The sequence below is a fragment of the Oncorhynchus clarkii genome, chromosome 5, assembly GCF_045791955.1.
Source record: "Oncorhynchus clarkii lewisi isolate Uvic-CL-2024 chromosome 5, UVic_Ocla_1.0, whole genome shotgun sequence".
Classification (NCBI taxonomy): Eukaryota; Metazoa; Chordata; class Actinopteri; order Salmoniformes; family Salmonidae; genus Oncorhynchus; species Oncorhynchus clarkii.
The window spans coordinates 96,090,137-96,105,062 of NC_092151.1; the positions used below are offsets into that span (position 1 = coordinate 96,090,137).

Below are 14,926 nucleotides of genomic sequence, written 5' to 3' on the forward strand. Positions count from 1 at the left end.
CTCCACAATACTAAGATAAATGACAGAATCAAAACATTCCAAAAAATGCATCCTGTTTGTAACAAGAAACTAAAGGAAAATTGCATAAAATATGGCAAATATATATTGTTATGGGGCAAATCCAACACAACACATCACTGAGTACCACTCTTCATATTGTCAAGTACAGTGGTGGCTGCATCATGTTATGGGTATGCTCGCCATCAGCAAGGACTACGCAGTTTTTTAGGATAAAACAAGAGCTAAGCACAGGCATAAACACAGTGCTTCACATACAGCAGCCTACCCACAGTTCTACCCACAGGTTTCACCCACAGTGCCTCACATACAGCAGCCTACCCACAGTGCCTACCCACAGTGCCTCATATACAGCAGCCTCCCCACAGTGCCTACCCACAGTGCCTACCCAAAGTGCCTACCCACAGTGCCTACCCACAGTGCCTACCCACAGTGCTTACCCAGAGTGCCTACCCACAGTGCCTCACATACAGCAGCCTACCGAATATTTCAAAACTGCATTAGTGATCTGTCAGAGGGTCGGAGGACTGATCCTGTGTTGTCACATTGTCTACAGCCTAGCATCTGATTGGATCTCGTGATGGAGTGACTGGATAGTAGTGACGACACACCTTCCAAAACCATACAGGTCTCGCTTTCATTACAACTAGCAGCTTCTGTATAGACAGACGCACTGCTTGTCCTTGATATTTTAGTCTCATGGGATTTATAGAACAGACCACTGAAAGACTGATGAATGAATGGAACCATTCACAGACATAAGAGATATATGCCTAGCTGTCCGTTACATTCAGACGCAGGGTTAAGGTTTCAAAACTAGGGGTTACTTTTCCAAAACATCCAGGTCATCCAGAAATCCTGGTTGGAAGATGCCTATGCATCTTTTTAAGGGCCAATATCCTGATCACTGATTGACTAACCTCTGACTTCTTACAGTGTTTTATTTTTCAGAGTGTGGAGTCCCCTGGCCAGCAAGGCCTGAGAAGTCAACATGGCAAAGATCTGCACAGACCAGTCCTACCCGGCAACGACCAGGCAACAGCCGCTTCTCGGCACGTCCGATGATGACCTGGACTCCATCGACAACGGAACCTCCAGGTGACAAGTCAAGACTCCATTGTTTATTGTCTGGCTTTGACAACGAGTAACACGGATTTGGCATGATAGCACAAACAGATAGGCATTCAGGCTAGGAACACACAGGCTGCCCCAATCCAATGATCTAGCTACAGTCAGGCTAGGAACAAACGGGCTGTCTCAATCCAATGATCTAGCTACAGTCAGGCTAGGAACAAACAGGCTGTCCCAATCCAATGATCTAGCTACAGTCAGGCTAGGAACAAACAGGCTGTCCCAATCCAATGATCTAGCTACAGTCAGGCTAGGAACAAACAGGCTGTCTCAATCCAATGATCTAGCTACAGTCAGGCTAGGAACAAACAGGCTGTCCCAATCCAATGATCTAGCTACAGTCAGGCTAGGAACAAACAGGCTGTCTCAATCCAATGATCTAGCTACAGTCAGGCTAGGAACAAACAGGCTGTCTCAATCCAACGATCTAGCTACAGTCAGGCTAGGAACAAACAGGCTGTCTCAATCCAATGTCAGCTGTCTGTTGTCAGCGTCCTTGTGGATTGTGACTCTCACAGCGTCCTTGTGGATTCTCTCTCTCTCTCTCGCTCTCTCTCTCAGAGCCAACTCAGAGTGTGAAGACACATTGTCAGAGGTTCAGGGTGCTGTCTCTGTGTTAACTAGCCGACACACAGAGTCTCACAGAGATTCCTTTACAGGGTCAGGAGCCCTGGCCAGGTATATCCCACCTCACAGCATTGCACCATCTCACCCATAACATTCAATCCATCGTCACTTGTTGCTTGTCCATTGTCAGTTTCACATCATGCAAAGTCATCCGCTCCTGATTCTCTTGGTCACAACCTGTGTGTTGTTTTCTCTGATCGTCTAGGCTCTCTCACTTCCTGTTCATGCTGCGGACCTGGGCCTCTCACAAGATGCACCACGAGGTGGAGAGACCAGACTCCTTTCTGGAACGCTTCAGGGGCCCTGAGCTCAAAGAGGCCTCCAGCAGAGAGAGCAACGCACAGTCACTGGGATACCCCGACAGAGTCCGCAAGAGGAAGTAAGTCTGGACTAGAGATGGGGATGGTCAACTGGGGTTGCAAAATTTCCTGAATGTTTTCAAAATTCCCTGATTTTTGCAGAAATCCCAATTGGAGGAATTCTGGACTTCCTGCTTATTCTGGGAGTCTTGGAACCCAAACCGTTATTTACGGGAAATTTGGGGAAAATTCACAGAAGTTTGCCACTCTATGCTCAATGAAAAACGTTGTCTTCTTTCAAAAGAGATGTTCTGATCTCAGCGGGTCTAACCTGTACAAAAAACGGTTAAATGAAAACAAACTGAAAAGTTCTAACTTGGAATATCCTTTAATATACCTGTGAAGATGAGTAAGTGGAACTAGAATAGAAGTAGCTCTATAGAGAGAAAGTAGAAAGTAGGAAGTAGCCTCCGATACTAGTTTATACTGGACACTGGAATTCTGAATATTATTATTATTTTTTATTTTTTACTTCAGTTTCAACAATCTCCTGCAACCCGCCTCACCCAATGTGGTACGGATCTGGTATTTTTCATACTTTAGAACCGGAACCCCCAACAGAGGCTAGCCAGCTAACTAGCTGCTAGCTAATAGTCAGTTAGCCACTGCTAGCGGTAATCAGCTAACCTTAGCCTGATCAACTCCTGCCAGTCTGCACAGCACGTTTCAACCCAGAGCATACCGGACTGCTCTTTCTCCATCTCCTGTTTCCTACCTCAAGCTCTGAACCTTTTCACCCGAATCATTGCAGCTAGCTAGCTTTTATCCGAGTGGCTACCCCCCTGGCTAACGTCTCTGTCCAGAAGCAAGCACCAGTGAGCCTGGAACTCGACTCGTGCTAGGCCCATGCTTCACGGGGGGATGGTGTTCTTCGGCTTGCAAGCCTCCCCCTTTTCCTCCAAACATAAGGATGGCCATTATGGCCAAACAGTTCTATTTTTGTTTCATCAGACCAGAGAACATTTCTCAAAAAAGTACGATCTTTGTCCCTATGTGCAGTTGCAAACCGTAGTCTGGCATGTTTATGGCGGTTTTGGAGCAGTGGCTTCTTCCTTGTTGAGCGGCCTTTCAGGTTATGTCGATATAGGACTCGTTTTACTGTGGATAGATACTTTTGTACCTGTTTCCTCCAGCATTTTCACAAGGTCCTTTGCTGTTGTTCTGGGATTGATTTGCACTTTTCGCACCAAAGTACGTTCATCTCTAGGAGACAGAACGCATCTCCTTCCTGAGCGGTATGACAGCTGTGTAGTCCCATGGTGTTTACACTTGCATATTGTTGTTTGTACAGATGAATGTGGTACCTTCAGGCATTTGGAAATTGCTCCCAAGGATCAACCAGACTTGTGGAGGTCTACAATTTTTTTCTGAGGTCTTGGCTGATTTCTTTTGATTTTCCCATGATGCCAAGCAAAGAGACACTGAGTTTGAAGGTAGTCCTTGAAATACATCCACAGGTACACCTCCAATTGACTCAAATTATGTCTATTAGCCTATCAGAAGCTTCTAAAGCCACGACATCATTATCTGGAATTTTCCAAGCTGTTTAAAAGCAGTCAACTTAGTGTATGTAAACCTCTGATACAGTGAATTATAAGTGAAATAATCGGTCTATAAAGAATTGTTGGAAAAATGACTTGTGTCATGCACAAAGTAGACTTGCCTAACCGACTTGCCAAAACTATAGTTTGTTAACAAGATATTTGTGTAGTGGTTGAAAAACGAGATGTAATGACTCCAACCTAAGTGTATGTAATCTGACTTCAACTGTACCTTCCCCTCAATCACCTTCATTATAGCAATAATAATATTTGCCAAATATTTGTAAACTTCCGACTTCGATTGAAGATAAGCACTCGGGGAGCGGTCTAAGGCACTGAATCTCAGTGTTAGAAGTGTCACTACAGACCCTGGTTTGATTCCAGGCTGTATCACAACCGGCCGTGATTAGGAGTCCCATAGGGCGGCGCACACAATTGGCCCAGTGTCATCCGTGATTGGCCGGTTTAGGCCGTCATTGTAAAATAATAATAACAAATATATATATGTATTACTATGGATCGTAAGACCCTCTGCTCTGTCAATAGTAGCCTTGGAATGTATTTGCTCCAGTTGGATTTTAGTATCATTGCAGCTTTAGAATGATAAGACACATTATTATTTGAGAGAACCTGTTTAGGATTGTATGGACCACATATAGTATGAGGTAATGGTAAACTATAAAGAAGTCCATATTTAGAATGCATTATGGACAGTACTGATGGTGATTATACTGGTTATACAGTGCCTTGCGAAAGTATTCGGCCCCCTTGAACTTTGCGACCTTTTGCCACATTTCAGGCTTCAAACATAAAGATATAAAACTGTATTTTTTTGTGAAGAATCAACAACAAGTGGGACACAATCTTGAAGTGGAACGACATTTATTGGATATTCCAAACTTTTTTAACAAATCAAAAACTGAAAATGTGGCGTGCAAAATTATTCAGCCCCTTTACTTTCAGTGCAGCAAACTCTCTCCAGAAGTTCAGTGAGGATCTCTGAATGATCCAATGTTGACCTAAATGACTAATGATGATAAATACAATCCACCTGTGTGTAATCAAGTCTCTGTATAAATGCACCTGCACTGTGATAGTCTCAGAGGACCGTTAAAAGCGCAGAGAGCATCATGAAGAACAAGGAACACACCAGGCAGGTCCGAGATACTGTTGTGAAGAAGTTTAAAGCCGGATTTGGATACAAAAAGATTTCCCAAGCTTTAAACATCCCAAGGAGCACTGTGCAAGCGATAATATTGAAATGGAAGGAGTATCAGACCACTGCAAATCTACCAAGACTTGGCCGTCCCTCTAAACTTTCAGCTTATACAAGGAGAAGACTGATCAGAGATGCAGCCAAGAGGCCCATGATCACTCTGGATGAACTGCAGAGATCTACAGCTGAGGTGGGAGACTCTGTCCATAGGACAACAATCAGTCGTATATTGCACAAATCTGGCCTTTATGGAAGAGTGGCAAGAAGAAAGCCATTTCTTAAAGATATCCATAAAAAGTGTTGTTTAAAGTTTGCCACAAGCCACCTGGGAGACACACCAAACATGTGGAAGAAAGTGCTCTGGTCAGATGAAACCAAAATTTAACTTTTTGGCAACAATGCAAAACGTTATGTTTGGCGTAAAAGCAACACAGCTGAACACACCATCCCCACTGTCAAACATGGTGGTGGCAGCATCATGGTTTGGGCCTGCTTTTCTTCAGCAGGGACAGGGAAGATGGTTCAAATTGATTGGAAGATGGATGGAGCCAAATACAGGACCATTCTGGAAGAACCTGATGGAGTCTGCAAAAGACCTGAGACTGGGACAGAGATTTGTCTTCCAACAAGACAATGATCCAAAACATAAAGCAAAATCTACAATGGAATGGTTCAAAAATAAACATATCCAGGTGTTAGAATGGCCAAGTCAAAGTCCAGACCTGAATCCAATCGAGAATCTGTGGAAAGAACTGAAAACTGCTGTTCACAAATGCTCTCCATCCAACCTCACTGAGCTCGAGCTGTTTTGCAAGGAGGAATGGGAAAAAATGTCAGTCTCTCGATGTGCAAAACTGATAGAGACATACCCCAAGCGACTTACAGCTGTAATCGCAGCAAAAGGAGGCGCTACAAAGTATTAACTTAAGGGGGCTGAATAATTTTGCACGCCCAATTTTTCAGTTTTTGATTTGTTAAAAAAGTTTGAAATATCCAATAAATGTCGTTCCACTTCATGATTGTGTCCCACTTGTTGTTGATTCTTCACAAAAAAAATACAGTTTTATATCTTTATGTTTGAAGCCTGAAATGTGGCAAAAGGTCGCAAAGTTCAAGGGGGCTGAATACTTTCGCAAGGCACTGTATATAGTTCTATATAGCGTATCTAAAATATATACATCTAAGAGTAGAGAGAACATTAAGAATAAAACTTCTACTCCTTATTCAACATGCAGTGAACGGTTGAACTATACTGTTTCATACTTACGTAAATATTACATTAGACTCATGAGGAGTGAACTGTATGGTGAACATAAACAGGAGGGGTTCTGCCACCTGCAGGGCTGTTGAATATCCTGCACTTCCATATTTCAGCAGACACTACATGACCAATATATACACTACATGACCAATATATACACTACATGACCAATATATACACTACATGACCAATATATACACTACATGTACACTACATGACCAATATATACACTACATGACCAATATATACACTACATGACCAATATATACACTACATGACCAATATATACACTACATGACCAATATATACACTACATGTACACTACATAACCAATATATACACTACATGACCAATATATACACTACATGACCAATATATACACTACATGTACACTACATGACCAATATATACACTACATGACCAATATATACACTACATGACCAATATATACACTACATGACCAATATGTACACTACATGTACACTACATGACCAATATATACACTACATGACCAATATATACACTACATGACCAATATATACACTACATGACCAATATATACACTACATGACCAATATATACACTACATGACCAATATATACACTACATGACCAATATATACACTACATGACCAATATATACACTACATAACCAATATATACACTACATGACCAATATATACACTACATGACCAAAATATACACTACATGACCAATATATACACTACATGTACACTACATGACCAATATATACACTACATGACCAATATATACACTACATGACCAATATATACACTACATGACCAATATATACACTACATGACCAATATATACACTACATGACCAATATATACACTACATGACCAATATATACACTACATAACCAATATATACACTACATGACCAATATATACACTACATGACCAATATATACACTACATGACCAATATATACACTACATGACCAATATATACACTACATGACCAATATATACACTACATGACCAATATATACACTACATGACCAATATATACACTACATGACCAATATATACACTACATAACCAATATATACACTACATGACCAATATATACACTACATAACCAATATATACACTACATAACCAATATGTACACTACATGACCAATATATACACTACATGACCAATATATACACTACATGACCAATATATACACTACATAACCAATATATACACTACATAACCAATATATACACTACATGACCAATATATACACTACATGACCAATATATACACTACATGTACACTACATGACCAATATATACACTACATGACCAATATATACACTACATAACCAATATATACACTACATAACCAATATATACACTACATGACCAATATATACACTACATGTACACTACATTACCAATATATACACTACATAACCAATATATACACTACATGACCAATATATACACTACATGACCAATATATACACTACATGACCAATATATACACTACATGTACACTACATAACCAATATATACACTACATGACCAATATATACACTACATGACCAATATATACACTACATGTACACTACATGACCAATATATACACTACATGACCAATATATACACTACATGACCAATATATACACTACATGTACACTACATGACCAATATATACACTACATGACCAATATATACACTACATGACCAATATATACACTACATGACCAATATATACACTACATGACCAATATATACACTACATGACCAATATATACACTACATGACCAATATATACACTACATGACCAATATGTACACTACATGTACACTACATGACCAATATATACACTACATGACCAATATATACACTACATGACCAATATATACACTACATGACCAATATATACACTACATGACCAATATATACACTACATGACCAATATATACACTACATGACCAATATATACACTACATGACCAATATATACACTACATAACCAATATATACACTACATGACCAATATATACACTACATGACCAATATATACACTACATGACCAATATATACACTACATGACCAATATATACACTACATGACCAATATATACACTACATGACCAATATATACACTACATGACCAATATATACACTACATATACACTACATAACCAATATATACACTACATGACCAATATATACACTACATAACCAATATATACACTACATGACCAATATATACACTACATAACCAATATATACACTACATAACCAATATATACACTACATGACCAATATATACACTACATGACCAATATATACACTACATGACCAATATATACACTACATAACCAATATATACACTACATGTACACTACATGACCAATATATACACTACATGACCAATATATACACTACATAACCAATATATACACTACATAACCAATATATACACTACATGACCAATATATACACTACATGTACACTACATGACCAATATATACACTACATGACCAATATATACACTACATAACCAATATATACACTACATAACCAATATATACACTACATGACCAATATATACACTACATGACCAATATATACACTACATAACCAATATTTACACTACATGACCAATATTTACACTACATGTACACTACATAACCAATATATACACTACATAACCAATATATACACTACATGTACACTACATAACCAATATATACACTACATGACCAATATATACACTACATGACCAATATATACACTACATAACCAATATATACACTACATGACCAATATATACATTACATGTACACTACATTACCAATATATACACTACATAACCAATATATACACTACATGTACACTACATAACCAATATATACACTACATAACCAATATATACACTACATGACCAATATATACACTACATGTACACTACATTACCAATATATACACTACATAACCAATATATACACTACATGTACACTACATAACCAATATATACACTACATGACCAATATATACACTACATGACCAATATATACACTACATAACCAATATATACACTACATGACCAATATATACACTACATGACCAATATATACACTACATGACCAATATATACACTACATGACCAATATATACACTACATGACCAATATATACACTACATGACCAAAATATACACTACATGACCAATATATACACTACATAACCAATATATACACTACATAACCAATATATACACTACATGACCAAAATATACACTACATGACCAATATATACACTACATAACCATTATATACACTACATAACCAATATATACACTACATGACCAAAATATACACTACATGACCAATATATACACTACATGACCAATATATACACTACATGTACACTACATGACCAATATATACACTACATGTACACTACATGACCAATATATACACTACATAACCAATATATACACTACATAACCAATATATACACTACATGACCAATATATACACTACATAACCAATATATACACTACATGACCAATATATACACTACATGACCAATATATACACTACATGTACATTACATGACCAATATATACACTACATAACCAATATATACACTACATGACCAATATATACACTACATGACCAATATATACACTACATGACCAAAATATACACTACATGACCAATATATACACTACATGACCAATATATACACTACATAACCAATATATACACTACATAACCAATATATACACTACATAACCAATATATACACTACATAACCAATATATACACTACATAACCAATATATACACTACATAACCAATATATACACTACATGTACATTACATGACCAATATATACACTACATGACCAATATATACACTACATGACCAATATATACACTACATGACCAATATATACACTACATGACCAATATATACACTACATGACCAATATATACACTACATGTACACTACATTACCAAAATATACACTACATATACAAAGTACTGTATATGAACACCCCTTCCAATGAGTGGATTTGGCTGACAGGTGTATAAAATCAATCACACAGCCATGCAATCTCCATAGGGAAACATTGGCTTTGGAATGGCCTTCCTGAGGAGCTCAGTGGCTTTCTATGTGGCACCATCATAAGATGCCACCTTTCCAACAAGTCAGTTTGTCAAATTTCTGCCCTGCTAGAGCTGTCCCGGTCAACTGTAAGTGCTGTTATTGTGAAGTGGAAACATCTAGGAGCAACAACGGCTCAGCCACAAAGTGGTAGGCCACACAGGCTCACAGAACAGGACCACCGAGTACTGAAGCGTGTATCGCATCTGTCTATCGGTTGCAACATACAATACCGAGTTCCAAAAATGCCTCTGGAAGCAACGTCAGCACAAGAACTGTTCATATGTAGCTTCATGAAATGGGTTTCCATGGCCAAGTAGCCGCACACAAGCCTAAGATCAGCATGTGCAATGCCAAGCATTGGCTGGAGTTGTGTAAAGCTCGCCGCCATTAGACTCTGGAGCAGTGGAAACGCATTCTATGGAGTGATGAATCATGCTTCACCATCTGGTAGTCCGACGGACGAATCTGGGTTTGGCGAATGCCAGGAGAACGCTACCTGCCCCAATGCATTGTGCCAACTGTAAAGTTTGGTGAAGGAGGGCTAATGGTCTGGGGCTGTTTTTCATGGGTCGGGCCCCTTAGTTCCAGTGAAGGGAACTCTTAACGCTACAGCATACAATGACATTCTAGACGATTCTGTGCATCTAACTTTGTGGCAACAGTTTGATTTGGATTTATTAGGATCCCCATTAGTCGATGCCAATGGCAACAGCTTACTGTGGTCCGACACATAACGAAAACGACATTAGAGACAAAATGCTTTACAATTTACACACACTACATGTTAATATTTTTAAGTGTGTGTGTGTGCATGTGTGTGTGTGCACGTGTGTGTGTGCATGTGTGTGCGTGCACATGTGTGCGTGCGCATCTATCAATTACACATATACAGTGTATTCGGAAAGTATTCAGACCCCTTGACTTTTACACATTTTGTTACGTTACAGCCTAGTTCTTAAATGGATTAAATTGTTTTATTTCCCCATCAACCTACACACAATACCCCGTAATGACATCACAATACCCCGTAATGACATCACAATACCCCGTAATGACATCACAATACCCCATAATGACATCACAATACCCCGTAATGACATCACCATACCCCATAATGACATCACCATACCCCATAATGACATCACAATACCCCATAATGATAAAGCAAAAACAGGTTTTTAGAAATGTTTGCAAATTTCACATTAGCATGAGTATTCAGACCCTTTACTCAGTACTTTGTTGAAGCACCTTTGGCAGTGATTACAACCTCGAGTCTTCTTTGGTATGCTGCTTCAAGCTTGGCACACCCTTATTTGCAGATCCTCTCAATCTCTGTCAGGTTGGATGGGGAGCGTCGCTGCACAGATTTTTTCAGGTCTCTCCAGTGTCATGACTGTCCTGTGAGGATCCAGATAGGTCAGGTCAGGTTTGCAATGAAGGACTTCAACCAGACCCCCTCTCACCTGCAGAGGGGGGAGGAGGGATCTGGTGGGGGCTAACAACTCACACCCTGTTGTAAATCAAACAGAGAAGATTCAGGTATCCCTCTCCAAATTCACCAAAGGAATGTGCTTTGTTTCAAAATACTTTTTCCCGTCGAAACTCTAACAGATTCTAAAGTGAATACTGGAACAATATTTCTAACAGAACGTGGGGAATGGTCAGAGGCGATCTAAAGAACACTAATGTCATTTTCATTGTTATTTTGTGATGTCATTAAAAATGTTATAAAATAAATACTGTAACTCGGAAAGTATACACACTACATGTAAGAAGTGTCCATCCTATGCGTTGTGCATGAAATATGAACAATTATGAAAGTGTTTTTGTTAAGAGAGGGATGTGATTTGACAAACTATAAAAATAAATTTGTTTACATAGACTTTGCACAGTGACAAGTCACGCCCCTGAGTGAGGTCAGAGAGTGTGTCAGCCCATTTGAACAAACTGTATAAAATGATGGGTCAAAACGTAACATATCAGACCAGACAGATGTAGAGCTGCAGCTTTACATTTAAAGTGGTTTGAACTCTGAATCTCAACACGAGGTAGAGGCGATAAACACATCTCCCGGACAATCACTGGCATGGCTGATTAGATGTCCTAAGTAAAGTATCTTCGAAAGTGAATTGAATTCTACTACTCTGTTCAAACCATCGTATTACACTACTCTCATCACCCCACTGGGAACCATCGACACGGCTGGCTAGCCTATCTTCAAAGTAGCATCTTCCAGAGTGAATTGTAGGAGAATAAACTCTGTAGTTCTGTTCAGGACGACGCAACAAGTCACTGATACCGGACAACTGCAGAGAAGAACAACAGTAGAAGACTTGCTGGAACCAATCAGACCCTTCCAAGCGCGCCGCGAACAGGCCCAACCCTCTTTCTAAGGCGGCCCGGTTCCGAGAGAGATACACGGCGAACCAAGCCATTTCACATAAATACATTCATGACTTCTTACTCCAAGCGAGCCGCAGTTTGATTTTTGTCAGAGGGTCAGGAGGCCCGGAAAATAGACCTCGTAAGTATCATGGTAGTCCATGAGGTAGTCTGCCCCAAGATGTGAAGGACAAGGTGGAGCTCCCGTAAGTATCATGGTAGTCCATGAGGTAGTCTGCCCCAAGATGTGAAGGACAAGGTGGAGCTCCCGTAAGTATCATGGTAGTCCATGAGGTAGTCTGCCCCAAGATGTGAAGGACAAGGCACACCTGGCATCATGCTACATTAACATGAAAAATAGCTCTATTCTGGTTGGATGGGTGGGAGAGTAACACTATGTGGGTGTCGGTAAGAACACACGCAGTAGAAAAGGGTAACCTTTGTACTACCAAGTCCAGGGTTTTGTCACCATTGTGGACATTGAATTTACAATGTCAAAACACACATGAACAATGTGTTCATTGTAATGAACAGTATATGATAGATGGTGGTCATTTTGTTACTTGATCATAATTAAATACTAGCCCTTTTGTGATGACTGAACAATCTGTAAAAAAATATTTTTTAAAAGCTTGCTTAAAAATGAATCCGAAGTCATGTTTCAGGAAAGAGATTTGGATCATGGACCCATCAGCAGACAGATACTACAGATGGCTAACCATCATCGCAGCACCATGCTTCTACAACCTGATGATGCTAGTGACCAGGTCTGTTCTCATAGAGTACAGTTCACTTCTTCATTTAAGCTCATATATTTTTGTTGCTGAATGTTGGTTGTCTTTCTTTTGAATGTTTGTTGTGTTTAATGTTGTATATTGGTTGTTGACTATTTGTCATCCCACAGGGCATGTTTTAATGAACTCCAGAGCACGTACATAACTCTGTGGATTGTCCTGGACTACACCTCAGACTTAATCTACTACACAGACACATTCGTCAGGTCTAGAACAGGTGAGGTTCTATGTTTCTACTACTCAAACATTCTAGAACAGGTGTGGTTCTACTACTCAAACATTCTAGAACAAGTGAGGTTCTATGGTTCTTCTACTCAAACATTCTAGAACAGGTGAGGTTCTGTGGTTCTACTACTCAAACATTCTAGAACAAGTGAGGTTCTATGGTTCTTCTACTAAAACATTCTAGAAGAGGTGTGGTTCTACTACTCAAACATTCTAGAACAAGTGAGGTTCTATGGTTCTATTACTCAAACATTCTAGAACAGGTGAGGTTCTATGGTTCTACGACTCAGACAGTCTAGAACAGGTGAGTTTATATGGTTCTACTACTCAAACATTCTACAATATATGAGGTTCTACTACTCAGACTCATTCTAGAACAGGTGAGGTTCTACTACCCATACACATTCTAGAATAGATGAGGTTTTATGGTTCTACTACTCAGACACATCGTCAGATTCAGAACAGGTGAGGTTCTGCTACTCAGACTAATTCTAGAACAGGTGAGGTTCTACTACTCAGACACATTGTCAGGTCTAGAACAGCTGAGGTTCTTCAACTGTATTTGATCAATTGTGATTTGTAAAGGAAGAGAGGCATGGCACTGAAAAATGTTATTCATGTTTTATTTGTCACATGCTTGGTAAACAACAGGTGTAGACTAACAGTGAAATGCTTACTTATGGGCCCTTCCCAAGAATACACAATAATATAAAAATAATAATATGAAGAATGAATAGAAAATGAGTAACAATAACTTGGCTATATACACGGGGTACCAGTACCGAGTCAATGTGCAGGGTATGAGGTAATTTTGCATATTTGGAAAAAAACAAAAAAAGAAATACCTTCTTGATTCTACTTGAGACGCATATGTCTCAAGTAGGCACCTGGAAATGCAAATGCGCTACGCTAAATGCTAAATGTACTCGTTAAAACTCAAACCTTGATCAAAATTCACAAGCAGGGTATTGAATTAAAGCTACACTCGTTGTGAACCTAGCCAACAAGTCAGATTTTTAAAATGCTTTTCGGCGAAAGCATGAGAAGGTATTATCTGATAGCATGCACCACCTCAAAATGCCTGAATGCGACGTAAACAAAGACTCTGCTTATCCGACGCAGCACAAAACGCAGAAATAAAATATAAAACATTCATTACCTTTGACGAGCTTCTTTCTTGGCACTCCTATATGCCCCATAAACATCACTATTGGGTCTTTTTTTCGTTTAAATCG

At 39.1% G+C, this 14,926-nt stretch overlaps 1 protein-coding gene across 1 annotated transcript in view; it reads left to right on the forward strand.

Annotated features, from left to right (window-relative positions):
- Nucleotides 1-1,009: 1,009 nt before the first annotated feature.
- The window catches only part of LOC139410295 (cyclic nucleotide gated channel subunit alpha 3a), a 30,358-nt gene continuing 16,441 nt past the window's right edge, over nt 1,010-14,926 (forward strand). The window contains exons 1-5 of the mRNA XM_071155785.1: nt 1,010-1,116; nt 1,711-1,827; nt 1,982-2,155; nt 13,338-13,439; nt 13,577-13,683. Of these exons, the coding sequence (XP_071011886.1) occupies nt 1,010-1,116; nt 1,711-1,827; nt 1,982-2,155; nt 13,338-13,439; nt 13,577-13,683 (607 nt within the window). The remainder of the gene's footprint in view (nt 1,117-1,710; nt 1,828-1,981; nt 2,156-13,337; nt 13,440-13,576; nt 13,684-14,926) is intronic.